We start from the raw sequence: 11,486 nt of genomic DNA, 5'->3' as shown, positions 1-11,486 counted from the left end.
AGGGGGTGCGCCCGGGATCTGATCGACCCTTGAATTGTAGGTCTCCACCTTTTTGTCGTTAGCTTCTATCTTCTTTTCGCGCGATTCAATCCTCTTTGTGAGGTCCTTGAGCATCTTCATAATAGAGGGGTCGGCTGCTGACCCGTTGTTGCTCGATCTTTCCGGTACCTGTTCGGCTTGAAGAGCCGTTTCCGGTGATGCTGTGCTTGGGGTTTTTTGGTGGCTTTGCAGTTGATCAACGCCAGCTGTTGTGCTTGCAACATTTCAAAAATGACATGAAGGCTAACCTCTCTTTCCTCCCGAGCTGGGGTTCTCTGAGATTCTTGTTGGTTTTCTTGGCGTGTACTCATGTTAGTGTGAGAGCTTATATCGACGTGTTGGGCATCGCGTGAGACCACATCCACGGGGATTGGTTCTGGTGCGTCCTCAGGGTTTCGCGGTGGTTCACTGGTGCCTGGAACAGCTACACCATTCTCTCCATGGCCCTCAGGGCCGTTGTTTTCATGTGCATTCACTGAGTTAGAAATTTTGACCTGAAATCAAAGATTCTTAGGAAAGAAAAACTGTGAAGAATAACTTGTGTTTTTAATAAACTAGCACGAAAACAATCACTATTTAGCCCTACGGTGGACACCAAACTATTTACCTTGAAAATGGTAATTATAATTAAATTTAATTTTGTGATTCTAAAAATACGTTATTTATTTTAATGCTAGTTGTATGATGATAGATGCTAAGTGTGAGTCAAGAAAATGAGATAAGAGCTTGAAGACAATATATTATGCAAACCGAATGGCTGTGAATCGGGGCCTCGAGCTGGCCTACGCTGGGCCTGGGGGTCGAGCTGATGTATCAGACTGGGGATAGCCGATGAAGAACTTAACAGTTCTGAAGGCCTTGATGATGGCTTTTTATGATCAATTATGAGTAATAAATGAAGAACAATCAATAGAACACAATAAATGTAAGCAATAAAATCAAAGGAAAGACAATGGAGAATGTTTAAGTTAGGGAGCAGAGAATGTTCTTGTTCTTGTATTGAATATCATCTGCACAAGAAATGACAAGGGTCCCCTTTATATAGGAGGGGGGAATCCAAACATAATACAGGTGCATTTATTACAAAGATATGCGGCTGGTACATCCATTTATTACAAAGATATGCGGTTGGTACAGCCATTTAATGTCACGGTACGGACTTGTACTATTCTTGTAGACCTGGTCAGCTCTAACCACATGCCTTGGGAATTCCCCGTTATCCATCATAGCCACCGATTTGCACTGAACCGAGATCGATCATAGGGAACCCTCGAGGTCGAACCTCGAGATGTTCCTCAAGCCCTCTGGAGACGGGCTATGGAGTGTCATAATGATCATAAAATCGGACTCCCCGATTTTATCCGTATACAAGTAGCATATTTAAGCGTTGGCATGTGGAGTATCTTTCCTATGTTTTGAAATTGTTCATGATGCCTTGATGAAATTTGATAGCATGTTTTGTGACGCCTATGTCTCTTTTGCTTGACTATTGTTCACTTTGTGCTTAATGCTTAATATCTTGTGGCTCTGTGAATACTTTCATTGTTTGAGAGTCGGAATGAGACCGTCCTTAGTGAGTTATGTGCCATGTGTGAAGTGAGTTTTTGTGTAGTCCATGTTATTGTGATTGAGTCTAGAACTTGACCGGTATTGTGAGTTGAAGTGAAATTTTAGGTGATGCTCGGTTTGAAAAATAATTTTAGGCCTTCTTTGATCTTTTTGAGCTCAATTAATTGCTTATCACAAATAAGAACTATCCCTAGTTAACCCTTTTGAGCCTATAGACTTTTATTTGGCACACACATTATGAACCTATACCCTTTTTTTCTTAATCGACATTATTTTGATCCTAGTACCTCTGAAAGCACTTAATTGTGAAATGAGCGCTAGAAGAAGTGAGGACTAAGTGTGGGGTGGCTTTCGAGTGAAACCAATGAAAGAAAGAAAGGTGCACTTGTTTTTTAAAATAATACACTACTAACGAAAACTGAAAAAGGAAAAAAAATAGTTGAAAGAAAGAAAAAAAAGGAAATCTAAAAAAAGAGAAGGAAAGATAGAGATGAATAAATTGTTGTCTTATTCTTGCTAGTGGGGCATAAATTAAAGTAGTGCTTAAAGAAAGAGAGGATAATTTTGGGGAGTGATCTTGTTTGTGAAATTAAAGTGGATTGAAGAATTTGCACTTAAAGTTTATCATGTGATGTGTTAAAGTGCTTAGGAGGGTGAACCACTACTTCTAAAAATATCCTACCCGTCTCTTAACCCACGTTACAACCACAATAAAATCCTAATTGATTTTAGACCGAGTGAGCCTACATTGGTAGAGATTTACATTATGGGCAAGCCTATGGTACCTTTTTCATGCATGTGACTTATTTATGAGAGTGAGCGATTTCTTTGATAGGTGTGAGTCCTTAAATTATATTTGATCATGAGATTCGAATGTGCGGATTCAACTTACTCTCTTGTTCTTGTTGTGAGGGCACATGATTTTACGAGGGATAGGTAACGTTATTAGACTTCTCTGTGATGTTGGCGTTCAATCCATGAGTGCATTGTGGTATTGAGTCGGATTTTAAGGCTAGGGTTGTTATGAGTACGTTGTCTTTGTTGTGAATATTTGTGAAGAATGGCATAAGTAAAGGGAAGTGTAAGTGATTGTATATGCTACAGTTTAATTGTTGCAATCAACCATGGTCATTTGTAGAGTGTATGTTGAAAAATAAAATTAAATTGCTCTTCCCTTGTTGATATGTACGTGTTGGTGTGTAGTTGAGAGTTCCATTGCTCGAGGGCGAGCAAGAGTTTAAGTGTGGGGTGTTGATATTTAGCTTAAAGTATATATATATATATATATATATATATATATATATATATATATATATATATATTTATATGTATATCGCCTCACATTTTACTCATATTTCATAAATTTCGGATGGGTAATGTTATAAATTGTGTTATTCATGGTAATTTATTGTGTAGGAATCATCTGGATACAATATGGGACGAAAGGTGCGAGATTAGAGCCAAAAAGGAGCAAAATTGAAAAAAGGCCATTTGTAGCGCCACAGGTAGCGTGGGGCGCTACCTATGGCCCAGTTTCCATAACCTCGAAAATCCCAGTGCCAGGGCTAGCGCCCCATGCTACCCTAGGCGCTGGTGACGAGAAATCTCTCTTACTTCATCTAGGATAAGGTTATTTCGGCCTAAGACCTACCCAACGCGTATAAAAGCAAGATCAAGGCCTATTTTGAGGGGAGAGATGCCACTTTGAGAGGAAAATACAAGCACGGAACACTCGGGAGCAAGGATTCTCAGTTTTTCTTTCTCTTCCCTTCCTTTAATCTCATAGTTTATTAGTTCTAGAGTTTTGGGTGCTACATGAATGTTGTAGTTTGAAGCTTGAATTGTTCTTACTATTTTATCATATTGGTTTATTTATTCAATCTTGCGCTTAATAATTTGATTGTTTGATCACCAATCGAATACTATCTACGAATCTAGGATTGAACTCGGGAGAGGGAATTCTAGATTGCATATAAGATTGAGTAGAGAGATCTCTTGAACCTGATTATCGGGAACGGATTTGTGGTTAGGATAGGAATATACTAATCGCATTTCTTGGTTATTATACGGGAGTTATTAATGTGTTCTTGTTAATCCTAATTCCATAGCCATATAGGCGTTAGGTTAACTTGAATAGGCGAGTAGTACTTAGGGAGAAGGCTACGAGTAATATTAACCATGTTAACCAATAAACCTGATAAATTAATTAAACAATTTAAGTGAAAGAATCAACGCGATTGTCAGTTGATCCATAGCTCTAGAATATCGGCTCTCATTGAATTCATCTCTAAAATTTCGCCAACTTGTTTCTTTAATTTCTTAGTTTGCTACTCTAGATTAATTGTAGTTAATTATCCATACTTTAGGAATCGCTTGAATAGATTAATTGTTTGGGTTTAATTTAGTTGATAGTTAATCACAAGTCCCTGTGGGTACGATATCTGGACTTATAATCCTATATTATTTGATGACCACGTCTACTTGTGTGTGCATTTGGGAGCAACATCAACCAACCACACTATAGGGCTTGAGGGGTTACTTACGCCTCACTGGGTATTATATAAGGTTTATAAGAGGCTATGGTATTATAGCAAGGCCCCTGCATGACCTGCTAAAGCAAGGAAATTTCATCTGGAGTTCTATTGCCACTCAGGCATTTGAAGACTTGAAGAAGGCACTCACTACAGCACATGTACTAGCACTACCTGATTTTAACAAGGAATTCATAGTGAAACCTGATGCTTCTAGTTCTGGCATTGGAGCAGTACTGACTCAAGATAGCAGACCTATAGCCTTCTTTAGCAAAGGCTTATCAGAGAAAAACAAGGCACTATCAACCTATGAGAGGGAGCTATTAGCATTGGTCACTACAGTTCAAAAGTGGAGACCTTACCTATTAGGGAGACTTTTTATAATTAAGATTTACCACCACAGTCTCAAGTATCTCCTGGAGCAAAGAATTACCACTCTGAGTCAGTAAAAATGGTTAATCAAACTACTAGGTTATGATTACGCCATCTCTTATAAAAAGGGAAAGGACAACATTGCAGCTGATGCTCTTTCTAGGAAGGAGGATTCCGATGAACTATTCAGCATCTCTGGTATTTCTTCTAAGCTATTAGAGGTAGTTAAGCACAGCCAGAACCAAGATCTAGCACTTCAAAAGTTGATTCTCATGCTGCAATCTGGTACCTGTCAAAAGCCTGACTACTCACTTCAAGATGGCATCCTTAGCAGAAAGGGGAGAATGATGGTAGGTGCAGATCCTGAGCTAAGGAGAAAATTGTTAACATTCTATCAAGATAGTGCTATTGGGGGACACTCTGGTATCATATCTACCCTCAACAGATCAAGTCAAGACTTCTACTGGAAGAAGATAAAGCAGGATGTGCATCAATATGTAAGGGAGTGTGATGTGTGTCAAAGATGCAAGGGAGAGAATATGGCCTACCCAAGGCTATTACAACCCCTACCCATCCTTGCAAGAGTTTGGCAAGACATGTCTATGGATTTCATAGAAGGATTGCCTAGAGCTACACGTAAGGAGGTTATTTTTGTGGTAGTGGACAAGCTCAGCAAGGCTGCTCACTTTATGGCCCTCAAACACCCCTACACAACTTTAGAGGTAGCCCAAATATTCATGGAAGGAGTGTTCAAACTACATTGTATGCCCAGAACCATTGTGTCTGATAGAGATAAGGTATTTAGAAGTAGATTCTGGCAGTAGCTGTTCAAACTACAAAAAGTATCACTTCTAACTTCTTCTGCATATCACCCTCAAACATATAGGCAAACTGAAGTTGTCAATCGATGTTTGGAGTGCTACTTGAGATGCATGACCTTTGATAAACCAAAAGAATGTCCACACTTGTTTCCCCTTGCAGAATGGTGGTACAACACCACCTTTCACTCATCAACCAACATGACTCTATATGAGACTGTTTATGGTCAGAAACCACCTCCCCTGCTTCCCTATCAACCTTTTAATTCCCAGCTAGATATGATTGATAGAAGCTTGCAGGCAAGGGAAGCCACATTAAGAGCTTTAAAAGCTCACTTGGAGAAAGTTCAACACAAAATGAAGATGCAGGTTGACAAAGGCAAAACTAATAGAAGCTATCAAGTTGGTGATTGGGTATTCATCAAGTTACAACCTTACAGGCAACTCTCTTTAAAGAACCATGCTTATCAAAAGACATCTACTAAGTTCTTTTGCCCTTTCCAAATCATTTCTAAGGTTGGACCAGTAGCCTACACTCTAGCTCTTCCTCCATACTCTAAGATTCATATAACCTTCCATGTTTCATTGTTCAAGAAGAAGCTGAGAGCTCACACTACTTCTGTGGCATTGCCTGTGGTACATTCTGACTCAGGGCATGTTTTACTAGAACCTGAAGCCATAATGGATAGGAGGTTGACCAAGAAGTATGGTAAAGCAATTGCACAAGTCCTTGTCAAGTGGATGAATGTTGCACCAGAGGACAACACTTGGGAGGATTTACGAGACTTCAAGCTCAAATTTCCTCTTTTTAATCCTTGAGGACAAGGATTGTCTAAAGGGGGGTGTTACGAGCCTTTGTGTAATAACCTCAATTAGAAGAGTAATCACAGTTAATTCATTGTTAGTTGGTAAGCAGAAGTCAAGTTAGCAGTTCAAAATGTTAGTTAGATGTCATTAGCAGATGCACGCGTAGATCACGTGACCTCCAGAAGTTAGTTATAACTAACTAACTGAACCTCACGTGGATTCCATTATATAGCTCATCAAACTCACCTTTGTACTCAGATGTTATTGTGAAGATTAATAACATTCGCTCTTTCTTTATTCTCTAAATCGATTGAGCTTCATTGAACTCTTGGAACCACTGTTCAAGAGTAGTTCTTCTCGTTACTCTTTAGGTGTTTTTGTCTTCTCTTTAATTTCAGAAATTCTAATACGTATCAGTGGTATCAGAGTCATCCACTACCCTCTGTGCCCATCGTGCCTTGCATCGTTACACTGGTATTGCAGTGTTCGCCCGGGGCTAGAAATGTCTAGCGCATAGCCGTCTAGGACGATGGATGCGGAGCGTAGTGGTGTGTTATAGACTATTGCAAGGAATGAGACTTAAGTCACGCATAGGTACTACAAAGTGCTGATGTGGGGTTTATATGGCCTTGAATTCTCCCACCTCAATAGCTAGCTTTTGGGGTGTGGTTCTCCATTGGTTGTATCAATCTCATATTGAATTCTTAGAGGTGTGTCTGTCTAACTATATTAATATATGATTTATACTAAGTTTTTTACATAGTTTACCTACATTGTATTATTCTCGGATGACCGAAAAATTCTAGAAGTTTTGACCAAAATAGTACCTAATGTAATGTGTTAATTTTAGATTAAATTATGGTTGTGCTTTATGCCAGACTCCAATTAAATAAGTCCTTATTTACTTCACTTTGCAGCAGAATAAGAAAATAAATGAAGGCATATAGGGTTGCATTTATGAAAAATTATCTTATATTACATAAGCAAGATTACACAAAACGAAAATTCGTAACAAGAAACTAATCGGCCAGCAACTATATTCTCTGATTCTAGATTACACAAACAAGATTCAAGAGATTTAACTTTATTCTCTACAAGGCATTGGGTTTAATAAGAAGATTTAAATGAGTGTTTTTTTCAAAAATATGCGTAAGACATGAAAGAAAACTAAAACAAGAAAGAGAATACATTATTTTAGAGGAAACAAGAAAGGGATAATTTATTCTAGATGGAACCCATATGGAGAACTAAAGAAAAAAGGTGAAAAGATGAAGAAGAGGTGAAAAAAATAAAGAAGAAAGGTGAAAAAATAAGGAAGAATGGTGAAAAATAAGGAAGAAATATCAATATAAAAGAATTAAGGAAAATATTAAATAAATAAATAAATTTGAAAGAAAGTTAGGCTAATTAGCCATTACATTCGGTCATGCGGGCTATTTTAATATTTTTTTTTAGTTGTCGCGCGCTCCCAAGCAAGTTATTACACACGTTATGCCAGGTAAACAATAAGTAGGATTAAATATGAAGGAATATATAGTTTAAAGGGTTTTGGGGCACTAAATAATTTAAGTAGAAAAATGACAAAAATATAATAGTTTAAAGGGGTTTTATGGCATTAACTCTTTGAACAATTCGAGTAGATAACTAGGTTAGTACAGGTCAAATACCAATGTACTTGTCCTTTCATATGACAGATAGATTGTGCCACTCTGATTTATTTTCTAACTTGAATAGAAAAGCAATTAACAATTTCCTTAAATTTAGCGATTGAATCAGATCTATGGTCTTTCAGCAATATTAATAATTAAAAAAAGACTAACAAATAAAGTAGTATTGACTATTATGACTACAAATTGTAGTAGTAGTAGTAGTAACATTTAGTCACAAACTCTTTAGCCAATACCCTTATATTTGGGATCTATCAGTAGTTGAAAGAAAAGTTGAAATGATGGACTTAACACAGATTTTTATACTATTGTCTTTAATGCCAACTCAAATACTATGTCTTAAGAGTTGCCATTTTGCAGCCATTTATAACTTTGGTGACTCGAACTCAGACACTGGTGGTCTTTCAGCAGCATTTGGACAAGCACCTTATCCTCATGGTGAAACTTTTTTTCATGCCCCTGCTGGTCGCTTCTCAGATGGCCGTCTCATCATTGATTTCATTGGTAAAATTTCCTCTTTCTCGTTGAAAAAACTTGTCTATGGAACACAAAATTCCATTTTTGTTTTAAACTCAAATGGTCCCTTAAGCTTAAGTGTAGCCTGTAGGTCTAACTTAGTTGTAAACGTAAAGGATCATAACTGATCTTCTTGAGATAAAGGGCATGTTTTTCTTTTCTTGTTTGTTCAGCTTCTGATCCTTTTTTGGGTTCTTGATTTTTTGAATGGTCAGCTGAAGGCTTAGATTTGCCGTATCTTAGCGCGTTTCTCGATTCGATTGGTTCCAACTTCAGCCATGGAGCTAATTTTGCCACAGCAGGATCAACAATTAGACCTCAAAACACAACCATGGCTCAGAGTGGATATAGTCCAATTTCACTGGATGTACAGGGTGTTCAATTCTCAGATTTTCATACAAGATCCCAGACAATTCGCCAAAAAGGTATTACTAGTAGTATTCGTAAGCAAAACAATATAGAGTTGTAGACAAAACAAGTATGATTCATTTTGTTATAGGCTAAAGGTTTTGTTTTTGTGAACAGGAAATATCTTTGGCCAATTGTTGCCAAAGGAGGAAGACTTTTCTCAAGCATTATACACCTTCGATATCGGCCAAAATGATCTCACTGCTGGCTACAAGCTTAATCTGTCCACTGAGCAAGTAAAGGCTTATGTTCCTGATTTACTCTCTCAGTTATCCAATGTTATAAAGGTCAGTGAAAGTGAACCAAACTATAACAGTTGACTTCTACCAATCTACATTTGTTTACTTATTTTATGTACTGGTTTGCTATAAATGCAGAAAATATATGCACTAGGTGGAAGATCATTTTGGATTCACAACACTGGACCAGTAGGTTGCTTACCATACGTTATGGACCGCTTTTTTATCACAGCGGCACAAATTGATAAGTATAGATGTGCTGATCCTTTCAATGAAGTGGCAAACTACTTCAACCTTCAGTTGAAGAAAACTGTTGTTCAGCTCAGGAAAGAACTTCCTTTAGCTGCAATCACTTATGTTGATGTTTATTCGGTGAAATACTCGCTCATCGGTCATGCAAAGAAGCTAGGTAATTTTATGATCTAACTTACCAAGAACCTTGCACTTGAGTCCTTTTAATTGTTTTCATGGCATAAACGTAGTTTTTCTTAGATCAAAATTATACATTACGGATATATAGCTAGATATGCATATTATAGATTCTATATGAAATGACAGGATTTGAGGACCCATTTTTAGCTTGTTGTGGTCATGGTGGGAAGTACAACTATAACAGATTCATCAAATGTGGAAGTAAGAAGATGGTGAATGGAAAGGAGATCGTGATCGCCCCATCTTGCAAAGATCCATCAGTTCGGGTTAGTTGGGATGGAACTCATTTCACTGAAGCAGCTAATAAGTGGATATTTGATCAAATTGTTAACGGCTCATTCTCAGACCCTCCAATTCCTTTGAGTTTGGCCTGTAACAGAGTTAACCATTGAATTTTGTACTCTTTAACATACTGTCTTATGTTTTCTCCCTATTTGACCTTTATAGATGGAATAATCTCCTGTGTTTCATGAATGTCATTTGACTGAAACAAAAGCTTATTATTCATTCACAATGTTGGGGGTACCACTGTTCAAATTTGCACCTTGTTTTTGCTTTGGGGATTCATGACAAAGTGAAATTTCCATGAGAGATATACAACAGCTTCATGTTTTTCTTTTTTCTCTTTTTTTCTTAACGGCACCTAGAATTCTAAGGCTCTGGTTTTAAAGGACCCAATAAGGAGGTATAGAGATGAGGCTTGGCGTAACTGGTAAAGTTGCTGCCATGTGACCAGGAGGTCACATGTTCGAGCCGTGGAAATAACTCTTGCAGAAATGCAAGGTAAGGCTGCGTACGATAGACCCTTGCCTTTCCCGGACCACGCGACCTTAGCGCACCGGACAGCCCTTTAGAGATGGGGCTTGAAATCACCTTTGGAGCTTGTGACAGTCTAATTTGAACAGATGAACCAATATTATTCTGCTACTTTCATTGCCTCAACTTGCAAATGAGCAAATTCCTTTGTCAAATTGTTACTGCATTTGAATAACTAAAGCTCTTTAAATACTTGGCATTCTCAAGAAAGTCATGTGTAATTATCAATCTCATAGAATCACCATGGGAACAAATTGTTATTGTTATCTCTGTCTATGTAATTGATGATAGACTATAATTACGTATTTTAGTCGATTATTACACTCTAATTTACTGCACTTTAGTTGAGTTTGCGCTTTAATCGCTAGTGTTTTGCACTAAGTGTGTGTTTTATGCCTTGTAGGAGTGATTCCGAGCTATATAGATGTTATGGAATGAATTCAAGTGATTTGGAGCTTTGAAGTCTGAGTAAAAGCCCAAGGAATTAAGCCGTGATCGTATTCGGGGATCAACGGATGATAGAGCAACAAAACGAAGAATCGAGTAGGCATATTGCGCACTGTCTAGTAAAATGCACATAACTTTTTGCTCAGAACTCCATTTGGGCTCCACAATATATGGTTGGAAAGCTAACTCAAAGGGCTACAACTTTTATGTTTTACGTTTTTCCAAATTCCAAACGGAACAGGGTGAAAAATGCGGTCGAAACCGCGACCGCGGACCTGAGGCGGGCTGAGGCAGTATACTTGCCGAATACCGCGTTCGTACCGCGGTTGACTGCGGCCGCAGCTGTCCAGACGTGAAAAAATTGTCCTTTTTCGCGTGGGAAAAGGTATAATAGTTTGGGCTCGACCCTACTTGGTATATATACATGGAAAAACGGTATTTTAAGAGGTTGGACACACTTTTGACATAATTTAGACCTAAGGAGGCTAAGGAGACCGGAGATTTGACCTAAGGAGGCAAGAACACAGTAGAAGCAAGGCGGAAAATTCTTCTACGAGTTTTTCCTTCCACTTCCTATCTTTTATTGTTGGTTATGACTTTTAGTATTGTAGTTTTACATACTATTATGAATAGCTAATTCGTTTTCTAGGGTTTTGATAGAACCTTTTGTAGGATAAATTCTTGTTATGTTTTTATATAATTGAGCCATTGGATTTCTCTACTTGTTCAACTACGTGTTTATTGTTGTTGATTGAATGGCCATCAATTGACTGTGCCTATTTAGTGTGTACTGCTCGAGAGAGAGTACATATTTAGGTAGTTGTT

At 37.9% G+C, this 11,486-nt stretch overlaps 1 protein-coding gene across 1 annotated transcript; it reads left to right on the top strand.

Moving 5' to 3' along the window:
* On the top strand, window positions 7,994-10,016 carry LOC109235233 (GDSL esterase/lipase At3g26430-like). Its single transcript, XM_019401268.1, has 5 exons — window positions 7,994-8,307; window positions 8,535-8,744; window positions 8,845-9,014; window positions 9,105-9,375; window positions 9,525-10,016. The coding sequence occupies exons 1-5, from the start codon at window positions 8,082-8,084 to the stop codon at window positions 9,788-9,790; spliced, it is 1,143 nt and encodes a 380-aa protein (XP_019256813.1). The 5' UTR covers window positions 7,994-8,081; the 3' UTR covers window positions 9,791-10,016.

This window comes from Nicotiana attenuata, chromosome 12 (genome assembly GCF_001879085.1).
Source record: "Nicotiana attenuata strain UT chromosome 12, NIATTr2, whole genome shotgun sequence".
NCBI classification, from domain to species: domain Eukaryota; kingdom Viridiplantae; phylum Streptophyta; class Magnoliopsida; order Solanales; family Solanaceae; genus Nicotiana; species Nicotiana attenuata.
This window is presented reverse-complemented; position numbering and strand designations above follow the sequence as displayed.

What these genes read in the sequence shown, in the direction of transcription:
- LOC109235233 (XM_019401268.1), top strand. Translation starts at nt 8,082, where the DNA reads ATGATGGACTTAACACAGATTTTTATACTATTGTCTTTAATGCCAACT. An exon ending in CCAGACAATTCGCCAAAAAG is followed by an intron (nt 8,745 to 8,844) that starts GTATTACTAGTA and finishes TTTTGTGAACAG; the next exon opens with GAAATATCTTTGGCCAATTG. An exon ending in CGGTCATGCAAAGAAGCTAG is followed by an intron (nt 9,376 to 9,524) that starts GTAATTTTATGA and finishes ATGAAATGACAG; the next exon opens with GATTTGAGGACCCATTTTTA.